This window comes from Vulpes vulpes, chromosome 14 (assembly GCF_048418805.1).
Source record: "Vulpes vulpes isolate BD-2025 chromosome 14, VulVul3, whole genome shotgun sequence".
Taxonomy (NCBI): domain Eukaryota; kingdom Metazoa; phylum Chordata; class Mammalia; order Carnivora; family Canidae; genus Vulpes; species Vulpes vulpes.
The window spans coordinates 21,988,628-22,002,510 of NC_132793.1; the positions used below are offsets into that span (position 1 = coordinate 21,988,628).

Consider the following 13,883-nt stretch of genomic DNA (forward strand, 5'->3'; position numbering starts at 1 on the left):
GTCATAGAATGTAGAAAGGGCCCACAGCCACCCTCTGGCTGAATACAGGCAGACCCATTGGGTGACCCACCTCAAGAAATACGTAGGCTTTAATTAACCAATAAGCCAAGTTACCGAAAAAGGGAAAATTTCATATGTTGCCATACCTCTTTATCTTCCCCCTTTAAAAACAGCCCGCACCCACTGTCTCATTATAGTCAGTCTCTCCTTTGCTACCCTGCCACCAGATCATTGCCCCAAGTCTGGGGGCCCCCAAACAATGGAGAGAGAGATACCACAGTTTTAAAGCAAAGACAACCTTTATTATCAGAAGAGCAGCCAAACAAATAGTAGGTTCTTCCCAAAGCTGCCTTGCTTAGTTGAGCCTAAGAACAGTGTGTTTATGGGGAAGAAGGTCAATACAAGGGATGAGGTTGGAATATAGGTGAGGTTTGGTGGGGAGAGGTCCGGAGCCAACGACCAACAAAGAATTCTTGAGACATCTTTGCTGCAAAATGGTGGTTTTATTAAAGCATGGGGACAGGATCCATGGGCAGGAAGAGCTGTTGCCCTGGGCCTGTGAGGGGTGGCTGATTCCACACCTAGGAGTTGGAAGGGTGTGAGGATAGCATACTCTGTAAGGAATTTTGGAAGGCAGATTCCCAGGACCTTGAGGGAAAAAGTCACTTGTTACCGTTAATAAAACCGGAGTTAATGAGATCTTTTGGATGTATATCGGTGGGCCAGGTGCTTGGGGGATGATTGCCAGCACGTATATTGGCGGGGGGGGGGGATAAAGGGAAATTTCTAAAGGAATTTTTATATGTTAAAGTAGACTTAGAGGATCCTAGGGGTTCAGCTAAGATTGCCGTTTGCCCTTAGCAAAGTATGAACATCGAGGCAGTTGGGTCTATAGAGGAATATCCCTTTACCTATTTCAAGGACTTGTCAATGTGCTTTGTCCTGAGCTAGTCCTGCGTTCCCCCATCAAAAGAACAAGATAGGGAAATGGAAGGGAGTCCATTTTAGAAAGGCTCCATTTCTGCTATTTCTCTGCTAATTGCCATTTACTCATGCTGTATATTGTGCATCTGAGTAAACCAAATGTCCAGGGGATCCCTGGGTGGCTCAGTGGTTTAGCACCTGCCTTCAGCCCAGGGCATGATCCTGGAGTCCGGGGATTGAGTCCCACGTCGGGCTCCCTGCATGGAGCCTGCTTCTCCCTCTGCCTCTCTCTGTGTCTCTCATGAATAAATTTTTAAAAAATTTTTTTAAAAGAAAGAAATAAACCAAATGTCCAACCATAGGCCAAACCAAAGAAGCCACTCGAAAAGAAGAAAAGAAAGTTAATCATTCTCTAAGTCTCGTCCTAGGCTTCCAAACATCTGATAAAATTTAAGAAGACTGGATCCCAAACGTGTTCTAGGATGATAGCTTCAAACAAACCTCCATCAACACTGTTATCAGTACCTTTGGTGATTTATGGAATAACACCTATTGTTTATCTGACACCTTTGATGGGAACCTACCTTGGATTTCTAAAGGAACAGGTACTCTAGACCCCTTTCCAATATAAACCTCCAACCCCAAGCAACAGAGAGGCTCACTTTTCCAAGTCTCTCTAACAATCCATGTGCTATACCCTATTACTTACACTATTCAATAAACTCTGTTCTCATTTCCTCCTGGCTTGCATTTGGTTTCCATCTTGCACAAAGCCAAGGACCTTCTTGTCTAGTCCTGAAGGGGCCACCTCTAGGTCCTCAGACCAGGCCTGCCTACATCAGTATGTTGATGGGTTTCTTGAAATCTCAGCCAGGAAGCCTTGAAACAATCTGAATGAAAAAAAAAAAAAAGAAAGAAAAGAAAAGAAAAAGAAACAATCTGAATCTACGCATTCTTCCGGACAGTAAGACACCACCCAGGATGTGGTACAAGGATACATCAAATATTTTCAAAACGAATATCATCATCTGCTTACCATCAGGTTTCTATAATCAATGTGCAAATAGGGAGCAAGGAGTGAAAAAGGCTCAGTTAATGATTAATTGTCCATGAGAGGAATAAAACACAATTAAGTGAGGAACAGAACAACAACAAAAACAGAATGTAAAGCTAAATTAATATAACTAATATAATGCTGCTTATGCTTCCAAAATAGGTCCAGAAACCAAGCATCCAACCTCAGAGATCTCTGGTACCACTTCCTCTTCTTATAAGGACATTAGTTCTGTTGGATTAGGACCCTACTTAAATGACTGCTTTTAACCCTAATTACTTCCTTAAAAAGGACAGGAGTACCTGGCTGTTTCAGTCAGTAGAGCATTCAACGTTTGATTTTGGGTTCAAGCTGCACATTAAGAGTAGAGCTTACTAAAATCAGTCAATCAATCCCTGTCACACTGGGGAATAGGAATTCTGGAATAGGACACAATTCAGTTCATAACAAGTGGGCCCAATTCAATGAGTGACAAGAAATTTCTTTTTTTTTTTAAATAATAAATTTATTTTTATTTGGTGTTCAATTTGCTAACATACAGAATGACAAGAAATTTCTTTTTTTTTTTAATTTTTATTTATTTATGATAGTCACACAGAGAGAGAGAGAGGCAGAGGGAGAAGCAGGATCCATGCACCAGGAGCCCGATGTGGGATTCGATCCCGGGTCTCCAGGATCGCGCCCTGGGCCCGAGGCAGGCACTAAACCGCTGCGCCACCCAGGGATCCCGACAAAAGTTTCTTAAAGGCAAAGATCTTTGTGGGTTTTTTGTTTGTTTTGTTCTGTTTTTAAAGATTTTATTTATTTATTCATGAGAGACCAGAGAGAGAGACCAGACGTAGGCAGAGGGAGAAGCAAGCCCCTTGGCGGGGAGTCCGATGGAGGACTGGATCCCGGACTTCGGGATCATGACCTGAGCCAAAGGCAAATGCTCAACCGCTGAGCCACCCAGGCATCCTGAGGCAAAGATCTGGGCAGCCTGGTTGCTCAGTGGTTTAGCGCTGCCATCAGCCTGGGGCATGATCCTGGAGACCCGGGTTGGAGTCCCATATCAGGCTCCCTGCATGGAGCCTGTTTCTCCCTCAGCCTGTGTCTCTGCCTCTCTCTCTTCTGTCGCTCATGAATAAATAAATAAAATATTTTTTTAAAAAAATCTTTGTGAACTTGGCTAACAGACATGATATTCACTGGGGATCATAGGACATGAGTGATGAAGAATCAGACTAAATTAGCCTAGGTACAACTGTCACAACAAAGAAAAAAATCGGCCCTGTCAGATGTTAAAGCTATGAAGTATATCATGGATGCGTTCAGCTACAAATGAGAGAACATCCAAAAATTCAAATCACACACACACACACACACACACACACACACACACAAGAGAAAATCCAACTTACACTTGTCTAAGAACTAAGGAAGTTTAGTGGCTCGTGAAGTTGGAAGTACAAAAATAGAGTGATTAAATGGCTGAGTATTCTTATCAAAGATCCAAGATCTGGGTGGCCTGGCTGACTCATTTGGTAGAGTGTGCAACTCTTGATCTTAGGATTGTGGGTTCAAGCCCTGGGCTGGGTGTGGAGATTATTATTTTTTTTTAACTTTTTTTTTAAGACTTTATTTATTCATGAGAGGCAGAGAGAGAGAGAGAGGCAGAGACATAGGCAGAGGGAGAAGCAGGCTTCATGCAGGGAGCCTGATGTGGGACTCAATCCTGGGTCTCCAGGATCACGCCCTGGGCCAAAGGCAGGCACTAAACCGCTGGGCCACCAGGGCTGCCCCATGGAGATTATTTTAAAAAATAAAATCTTAAAAAGAGAAAAGAAAAAACTTTAAAAAATAAAAATAAATAAAAGGATACATGAGATGAGTGGGGCACCTAGCTGTCTCAGTCAATAGAGCATGTGACTCATGATCTTGGAGTCATGAGTTTGAGCCCCACATTAGGCATAGAATTTACCTTTATTTTATTTTATTTTATTTTATTTTATTTTATTTTATTTTATTTTATTTTAAGATTTTATTTATTTATTCATGAGAGGCACAAAGAGAGAGAGAGAGAGGCAGAGACACAGGCAGAGGGAGAAGCAGGCTCCCTACAGGGAGCCTGATGTGGAACTCGATCCCGGGACTCCAGGATCACACCCTGGGCCAAAGGCAGGCGCTTAACCACTGAGCCACCCAGGGATCCCCAGATTTTACTTAAAAAAAAAAATAGAAAGGATCCATGAGTTGTTTACCTAGTAGTACCCCAGTCCCTGAAGTCTGGCCACTCCTTTAGGTGTTTGAGCATCCCAACCACCAAATACATGTTCATACCACTCCAAACATTGAGTTAGTTACAGGGAGTCACAATAAGCTAAACTCTAGGGGATCCCTGGGTGGCACAGTGGTTTGGCGCCTGCCTTTGGTCCAGGGCGCAATCCTGGAGACCCGGGATTGAATCCCACATCGGGCTCCCGGTGCATGGAGCCTGCTTCTCCCTCTGCCTGTGTCTCTGCCTCTCTCTCTCTCTCTCTCTCACTGTGTGCCTATCATAAAATAAATAAAAATTAAAAAATTAAAAAAAAAAAAGCTAAATTCTAGAATGGGATGACCCATTTCTGTCAATGCCTAAAAGCAGTAGAACTTGTACCTAGCTCAAGTTACAGAAAAGAACAATATTGTTTTTGTTTTAAGATTTATTTATTTATTTGAGGCAGGGAGAGGCAGATGGAGAGGGAGAGGTAGAGAGAGTCTCAAGCAGACTCCAAGCTGAGTACAGAACCTGATGCAGGGCTCGATCTCATGACCCTGAAAACCAGACCTGAGCAGAAACCAAGAATTGCCTGATCAACTGACCTTGCCACCTAGGTACCCCAAGAATAATGGTTCTTAAGGCAGAATTGAGTTCAAATCCCAAAGCATTTAATACCTGTGCGTGACCCTGGGCAAGTCATTTCACCCCTCTGACCTTCAATTCCTTCCATATTAAATGAGTACAACAACACCTAGGGTCTTTGTTCAGAACCAATTCTCTTCTTCCTAGACCTTGACTTCTCACCCACAGGGTAACCTGTGACCTGACTGGGTCAATTATTTTAAAACACAGCAATTGCTCCAGAAATGAACATAATCCAGGCTTGTTGAAGTCATTCTGTTGGAACTGGAGAAGCAGAAGCTTTCTTTCATCTCTAGATGTGGAGCTGTAAAGACAGAATCTCAGATCTGCTTACAGCTTGCAGCCCTTCCTATCTTCCCACATGGCTTATATTCATCTTTTAATACTTCCCCATTTTCACTTTTCCCATCCACACTGGCCTCCTTGCTGTTTCTCAACTCCAGACATGATTTTGCTTCAAAGCTTTTGCAACTACTGCTCTTTTTGTCTGAAATGCTTTTACTCCAGATGCCTGCATGGCTGACTCCTTCATCTCTTTCAAGTCTCTGCTTAAATGGCATTTTCCAAAATTGTGAATTTGTCCCTCTTCACTCCTCTTAAAATTTTTTCCATATCACTAACTTCTACCATATGTTTACTATTTTTTTTAATTTATTTATTCATGAGAACACACACACACACACACACACACACACAGAGGCAGAGACACAGGCAGAGGGAGAAGCAGGCTCCACGCAAGGAGTCCGATGTGGGACTCGATTCCGGTCTCCAGGACCACACCCTGGGCTGCAGTTGGCGCCAAACCGCTGCGCCACCGGGGCTGCCCTGTTTACTATTTTTTAACACGATGTATTTATTTATTTAATTGAGAGAGAGAGAGAGACAGAGAGAGAGAGAGAGAGAGAGAGAGAGAGAATGAGCTTGGGGGGAGGGGCACAGGGAGACGGAGAAGAGACTCCCTACTGACCAGGGAGCCCCCTGTGAGACTCCATCCCAGGACCCTGAGATCATGACCTGAGCCAAAGGCAGATACTTAATGACTGAGCCACCCAGGCACCCTTGTTTACTATTGTTAATTATATTATTATTCACTGCCAGTCTCTCCCCAATAGAATATAGGTTTCACTAAGGCAGGGATTTCTGTTTCTTTTGTTCACTGGTATGTCTGAGGTGCCAGGCAAATTTGTAAGTACCCAGTAAATATTAATATTTCTTCGAGTAACTGGGTGGCTCAGTTAGTTAGGCATCCAACTCTTGATTTTGGCTCAGGTCATGAGCTCAGGGTCCTGGGATGCTCAGTGGGGAATCTGCTTGAGGATTCTCTCTCCCTCTCTCTCTGGCCTCTGCTCTCTCACTCTCTCTCTTTCTCAAATAAATAAATCTTAAAAAATATATATTTCTTGAATGAATGGATGAATGTATTTATAATCAAATAAATCTAACTAGTCTAATATGTATCGACTGAGGTTGTTATAAAGATTAGAAATTATAGAGGGAATCCTGGGTGGCTCAGTGGTTGAACATCTGCCTTCAGCTCAGGGCGTGATCCCGGGTCTGGGGATCGAGTCCCATATTGGGCTCCCCATGGGAAGCCTGCTTCTCCCTCTGCCTATGTCTTTGCCTCTCTCTCTCTCTCTCTCTCATGAATAAATAAATAAAATCTTTTAAAAAGTAAAAGAAATTATGAATAGAAAGTAAAGAACAAGTAGGATGTCTGACTTATAGCAGGTACTCTAATATGGTAACTATTGACCTTATGCAAGGTCTCTTTTTTCAATGAAGTCCCAGATCCGGAGATAAGTTTCTTAAAAAAGAAAGAAAAAAGGGCAGCCTGGGTGGCTCAGCGGTTTAGCGCCTGCCTTCAGCCCAGGGTGTGATCCTGGAGACCCGGGACTGAGTCCCACATCAGCCTCCCTGCATGGAGCCTGCTTCTCTTTCTGCCTGTGTCTCTGCCTCTCTCTCTTTCTTGTGTCTCCCATGAATAAATAAATAAAATCTTTAAAAAAAAAAGAAAAAAGATGTTATTTATTTGACAGAGAGAGAGAGGGAGAGAAAGAGAGAGAGAACAAGGTGGGGCAGAGGGAGAAGCAGATTTCCCTGTTTAGCAGGGAACTTGATTCAGAGCTTGATCCCAGGACCCTGGGAGCATAATCTGAGCCAAAGGCAGACACTTATTTTTTTAATATTTTATTCATTTATTCATGAGAGACACAGAGAGGGAGAGAGAGAGAGAGAGAGAAGCAGAGACACAGGCAGAGGGAGAAGTGGGCTCCATGCTAGAAGCCCGATGTGGGACTCGATCCCAGGACTCTGAGATCATGCCCTGAGCCAAAGGCAAATGCTTAACCGCTGAGCCACCCAGGTGTCCCTAAAGGCAGACACTTAATCAACTGAGCCACCCAGGTGCCCCCTGGAGATAAGTTTCTACATTTATGAACAGAAAAAGACTTACGGAGCACTTACTAGTGATCTTAGTATCTGTAGGTGCATATATACACATTTTGCCTCTAAGTTTTCCTCCTTGAGCATCATTTTTATCAGATGAGAAAATCAATTATTATTGTTGTTGTTTTTAAGAATTTTGGCTTGGAGGAGCTTGGCTGGCTGGCTCAGTCAGTAGAGTATATGACTCTTGATCTCGGGGTTGTGAGTTCAAGCCCCACAGCATGCTTACTGAGAAATAAAATTTTTTTTAATATTTTATTTATTTATTCATGAGAGACACAGACTGAGAGAGAGAGAGGCAGAGACACAGGCAGAGGGAGAAGCAGGCTCCACGCAGGGATCCTGATTCGGGACTCGATCCCGGGACTCCAGGATCACACCCTGGACCGAAGGCAGGCACTAAACCGCTGAGCCACCCAGGAATCCCCACTGAGAAATAAAATCTTAAAAAAATTTTTTTTGGCTTGGCTTTGGGACTTGGGGCAGATGTTAAAAAAAAAAGAGAAAAGAATGTCTTGAGGAGGCTAGGTTCAGTGAAGGGTGAAGGGGAAGTGAAAGAGAGTGATGACAGCTGGCATTGAGAACCAGCAGCACTGGTTGAAGAGGAAGCTGTGGAGAGATATAAAACCACAAGGTTAGTGCTGATGGAAATAAAATTGCCGAGCTCAGCTGGGTAGGTGAAAGGGTAGCTAGATAAGGGTAGGTAAAAAAAAAAATTGCTGGGTATATTCAAGATTATTAAGCAATGGGCTTTAAAATAATTGAAATTAGTTTTTTTTTTTTTTCTAGTCTGAACGATGGCAAGTTTGACATCAAAGGAGAGGCTGAGCAGTCATTTCCCTCAATATGACCAGAGCACAGGGCCAAAGTTAAGTAGGTAACTCTTCCAATGTTGTGGAAAGACTAAATGGAGCAAGATCATCAGGACTATAAGTGGAGTTAACTGAACTGGCAAACTGGAAAGCTGGAAGTGGTGGAGTCAGCTTTGAATCTCCATTCTGTCACTTACCAGCCATGTAACCTTGAGCAAGTAACCAACCACCTTGTGCAAGATCTAGGGCCCCTAGAAAGTAGGGGGTTAGGAGGAAAATAATAAATATGGCATTAAGTGACACTCTTTAACACAAACAAATAGAAAATTAAAGTTCTCAAAAGCAACTGCTTTGAACAAACCAATCTGATTAAATTTAAAACCTTGCTTTTATCACCTACTGCCAAAGAAATCTTGCAGCCAGGGCAGCTTTTCCCACAATACTGAAAAATATGTTTTCAAGCCACCTATTTCCAAATTGAAATAAGCTTTCATTCATATGCTATTGATTGTCTCTTTTACCCCTTTGTTTGGGTTTCCTGAGTCTTGGCAACTCTGTTCTTTTCTCAAATTATTCTGAAGCTTAAGGGCATGTTTTGCTGAACCTGGCCCTTCTATGCAGATGAAAGGCAAGTGGGTCTTTGGGACAAGGGAGCAATTGAAAATTTTTAGTAAACTAATATAAAATAATTTTATATCAAAATTTCTATAACAAGCAGTATTTAGAAAGTGATTAAGAGCATGGACTTTGAAGCCATGCTAGATTGTTGTGGGTTTTTTTTTTTTTTTTTAAGATTTTATTTATTTATTTGAGAGAGAGAGCAGGAGCCAGGGAAGGGCAGAGGAAGAAAGAGAAGCAGTCTCCCTGCTGATCAGGGAGCCCAAAAAGGCGCTCTATCCCTGGATCCCAATACCATGACCTAAGCTGAAGGAAGACACCTTACTGACTGAGCCACCCAGGCACCCCAAGATTGTCTGGGTTTGAATCTAGGCTTCATCATTTACTAGCTGTGTGACCAGGAGAAAATGATTTACTTATTTCTTTGTATCTCAGTTCCTTATATCCTAGGGTTATTGTGATACATTAATTAATATTTGTAAAACCCTTAGAACAGTGCCTGGCATCAGAGTAAAGCCCTAAGTGTATGCTAAGAATATTTTATGGAGGACCCAGCTGGCTTAGCTAGTAGAGCACGCAACACCCCGAGATCAAGAGTTGCGTGCTCGGGATCCCTGGGTGGCGCAGCGGTTTGGCGCCTGCCTTTGGCCCAGGGCGCGATCCTGGAGACCCGGGATCGAATCCCACATCAGGCTCCTGGTGCATGGAGCCTGCTTCTCTCTCCGCCTGTGTCTCTGCCTCTCTCTCTCTCTGTGACTATCATAAAAAAAAAAAAAAAGAGTTGCGTGCTCGATGCCCAACGTGGGCCTCAAACTCATGATATCTCCAGGATCAAATGTCACTTCCTCTACTAACTGAGCCAGCTAGGTGCCCCTGTCTTACTCATCCTTTATCCCTAGATGGACTATGGCTGAGTTGATGGGACAGTGTATTGGCTGTAGTGGTGGTAGCAGTAGTCCTATTACCAGTTAATTGCACACACTAATATCTTTTTTTTTTTTAAGATTTTATTTATTTATTCATGAGAGATACAGAGAGAGAGAGAGGGAGGCAGAGACACAGGCAGAGGGAGAAGCAGGCTCCATGCAGGGAGCCCGACGTGGGACTGATCCCAGGTCTCCAGGATCACACCCTGGGCTGAAGGCGGCGCTAAACAGCTGAGCCACCTGGGCTGCCCCACACACTAATATCTATAGGGAAATTTGGTTCTGCCTCTGAGTGATTAACATGATGGGGGACATGCCTCCCATTTTTAAAGATTTTTTTAAAAATTTATTTATTCATGAGAAACACACACATACATACGGAGACAGAGAGAGAAAGAGAGAGAAGCAGGCTCCATGTAGGGAGCCTGACATGGGACTTGATGCTGGGCCTCCAGGATCAGGCCTTGGGCTGAAGGCGGTGCTAAACCGCTGGGCCACTGGGGCTTCTCCTATGCCTCCCATTTTTATAGGCTGTTACCACCAGGCGGTAAAAGTCCTTGAGGATAAGTTTTTAAGTAATGTTGAAAAAAAAAACAGGCCACAAATGAAGTCACCTGCTAAGCTCCGCATCAGCAAACCAATACTTAATATCTAATCTAACCGCAATTTCAGCCTTTCCCAGGACTGTGACCTTTAACCACTCAGTCTGGAATATCCTGGCCTGCACTGGCAATCAGAAGCCTGGTGACCCCTGTCTTTCAAAGTTGGGTGATGCCTAAAATAATCCTTTCTTTTGCTATGACTTTCTTGTCTTACCTCCTGCCTTCAAAAGCCTTCCATTTTGTACAGCTCCTTTCTCTTCAGTAGATAGGATGCTGCCCTATTCGTGAATCATTGAATAAAGCCAATTAGATCTTTAAATCTACTCAGGTGAATTTGGTTTAACAGTAATCAGATTGGCTGCTTCCTTTCCTCTGGGTAAAGAGTTAGGATGGAGGGGGGTGTGTGTGGATTCTTTTTGAGAGAAGTTTGAAGTGTACTTCTTTTTTTTTTTTAAGATTTTTATTTATTTATTCATGGGACGCAGAGAGAGAGGTAGAGACAGGCAGAGGGAGAAGCAGGCTCCATGCAGGGAGCCTGACATGGGACTCGTTCCCTGGTCTCCAGGATCACACCCCAGGCTGCAGGCGGCGCCAAACCGCAGAGTCACGGGGGCTGCCCGAAGTGTGCTTCTGTATGGAAACCTGAAGATAACAGTTCATGGACAGGCATCCCCAGGGCCCTCTAACTGCCTGGCAATACTGTAGAACTTGAGAAATGCAAGATTACCTTCATATCAGATTTGACATCATTCCAGGGTCTTCCAGATCAGCTTCTAATTGGGAAGCTGCTGGCAGCCTGATGGCCTTTTAGGTTTCTTCTAAGTTTGGGGGGCATCCACGGAGCACCTGGGTGGCTCAGTGGTTGAGTGTCGGCCTTGATCTCCTGTCCTGATCCCGGGGTGCTGGCATGAAGCCTGCCTCTCCCTCTGCCTATGCCTCTGCCTCTCTCTCTCTCATGAATAAATAAAACCTTAAAAAAAAAAAGTTTGGGGCATCTAAAACACAGTCAAAGGTATATCCAGGATGCTCATTTGGAGGAAGGCACTCTCAATTCACCAGAAGAGCCCCTGCTCGGGACTGTGACGGGACTTCTACGGGTCCTAGGTACAGTCTTGCCACGTCGCGCTTATTAGCACGGCCTTGTCTCCGCTTCTACTGGCTCCCTCCCAGTAAACTCTCGGGCCGGTGCAGGGCCATTGGGCTGTCATTGCGCCTGCGCACGGGGTCGCGGTGGCTGAAGCGGCTGGGCTGCCGGCCCCAAGGTCTGAGCCGTCAGTGCGCCTGCGCGGGAGGCCAGTAGGCAGGCAGCGCGGAGCGGACTCGTCCTTGGCGACCGACGGTCTGTGCGCCTGCGCGCGGTCCCAGCGCCGCGGTTCTTGACTGTGCTGTGCCGGGCGCTGGCTGTAGCCATGCAGGGAGCTGACTCGGACCAGCCCTTCAAGCGGCCGCGATGCGATGGCAGCCCAAGAACCCCGCCAAACACCCGTTCCGCGGCGGCGGGGAGGTCCTCGGGCCCCGAACTCCGCCCCGACCACCAGAGCTGGGGCCCGGAGCAGGTGTGCTGCTTCCTAAAGCGCAGCGGCTTCGGTGATCCCCGACTCCTGGAACGCTTCCGAGGTAGCAGGGCGAGGGGGCTGCGGGGCCGGGAGACGGCCACCGAGGCGGGGACTGCGGGCCTGAGGACGGGGCGCCCCGGGGCAGTGACCTGGCGGCCTCCGAGAGGACCCGCGGCGGGGAAGCAAGACCTGCTCGGGGAGGTACCCAAGGTCCGGAGCGGAGGCGGGGAGCGCTCCCGAGCCGGGGCCCTGGGGCGGGGAGGGGCGACTTGCGCCGGGAGGCCCCAGCAGGGGTGGACCTGAGGCGGGGGGCGCCGCGGCGGAGTGACCTGCGGCGGGGAGGGGAGATGAGGCACGCGGAGGTGCCAGAAGGGGCGCGCCGGGGTGAGCGGGGATGGAGAGAGGAGGAACCAGGCGTCTGGGGGTGGGGGACATGGGGGACCGTGAGCCTGGGCGGGGCCCTTGGGCTGATGCTGGTGGGTTTCTTCTGGAACTTCCCACAGCAGCGCCGGACTGGTGAGACCCGGTTCCTTTTTTTTTTTTTTTAAGTTAGAAGAACATTTTTCCCAGACCTGTCATTCAGGCGCACTGGGCTCGGAAACCCCTCTGTGCTACTACTGCAGCTGCTTGCACCCTTGTGTTCCTGCTTTTAAGTTTCTGTTAACCCCCCCCCCCCATCATCGCTCCACTCGGGGTTTTCCTAAGGGAGGAGGAACATGTTTTGTTGACCCCTGAATCGCCATTGCATCCCAGTAGAGCTCAATGTGTTTGTTGACTGCATTTGTAGAGCTTGGTGATGATTATGTTTTGCTTCCCAAAATCAGTTTCCTTAGCTAAATCTGAACCCAGATTGTTCACCTGACCACTGAACTCCCAGCAGTCCACAACTTGGCCACATCACAGGGGGAGATGTGCGGGTCGTGAGTCGTAAGCAACTGGCTCAAGTTCAGGCATCCATCCGCATGAAATCTTCTAAACTTCCCCTAATGGGTGTAAAGCTTACCCTCTCTCTGTCTTATCTTCTGAAGTGTTCTATAGGAAGGTAGTGCCATTTACAAATATAGTAAACTTTTTTGCAATTATGGGGTGGACTCCTGTTTGTCTAGGGTGGGAAGAACTTTAACTGTTTCAGGACTTAAAAAAAATAGCTTGACGGTGTCAGAAATCATACTTCTCTCTTCTCTCCGCCTGTGGTTTTCCTCCAGGCTGAATGGAAGTTTTCTCTGAATAGCAATAGATGGGGATGAAGTAGTTTTATATTTTCTATCTCCAAAATATGATTGTGTTGTTGGCTCTCTGTTCAGTGGTGTGCTAAAGATTAATTCATCAACCTGCAGAGTTATCTGTTCTCTTGAACCCACAGTCTCATGCTAGCAGTACTCACTACATGCTTTTTAAAAAGATTTTATTTGGGCAGCCCAGGTGGCTCAGTGGTTTAGCGCCACCTTCAGTCCAGGGCGTGATCCCGGAGAGCCGGGATCGAGTCCCATGTCAGGCTCCCTACATGGAGCCTGCTTCTCCCTCCGCCTGTGTCTCTGCCCCTCTCTCTCTCTCTGTGTGTGTCTCTCATGAATAAATAAATAAATAATCTTTAAAAAAAATAGATTTTATTTAATGGGACACCTGGGTGGCTCAGTGGTTGAGCATCTGATCCCAGGGCCCTGGGGTTGAGTCTCACATCAGACTCCCCGCAGGAAGCCTGCTTCTCCTCCTGCTTATGTCTCTGCCTCTCTGTGTCTCTCATGAATAAATAAATAAAATTTTCTTTAAAAATTTATTTATTTTTGGGATCCCTGGGTGGCGCAGCGGTTTGGCGCCTGCCTTTGGCCCAGGGCGCGATCCTGGAGACCCGGGATCGAATCCCACATCGGGCTCCCGGTGCATGGAGCCTGCATCTCCCTCCGCCTGTGTCTCTGCCTCTCTCTCTCTCTCTGTGACTATCATAAATAAAAAAAAAAAAAAAAAAAAAATTTTATTTATTTTTATTTTATTTTAAAAAATATTTTATTTATTTATTCATGAGAGACAGAGTGTGTGTGTGTGTGTGTGTGTGTGAGAGAGAGAG

At 45.8% G+C, this 13,883-nt stretch overlaps 1 protein-coding gene across 1 annotated transcript in view; it reads left to right on the forward strand.

The window, feature by feature from the left end:
- Nucleotides 1-11,460: 11,460 nt before the first annotated feature.
- Nucleotides 11,461-13,883, forward strand: part of SAMHD1 (SAM and HD domain containing deoxynucleoside triphosphate triphosphohydrolase 1) — a 54,193-nt gene continuing 51,770 nt past the window's right edge. The window contains exon 1 of the mRNA XM_026009739.2: nucleotides 11,461-11,879. Within this exon, the coding sequence (XP_025865524.1) occupies nucleotides 11,672-11,879 (208 nt within the window). The 5' untranslated portion in view covers nucleotides 11,461-11,671. The remainder of the gene's footprint in view (nucleotides 11,880-13,883) is intronic.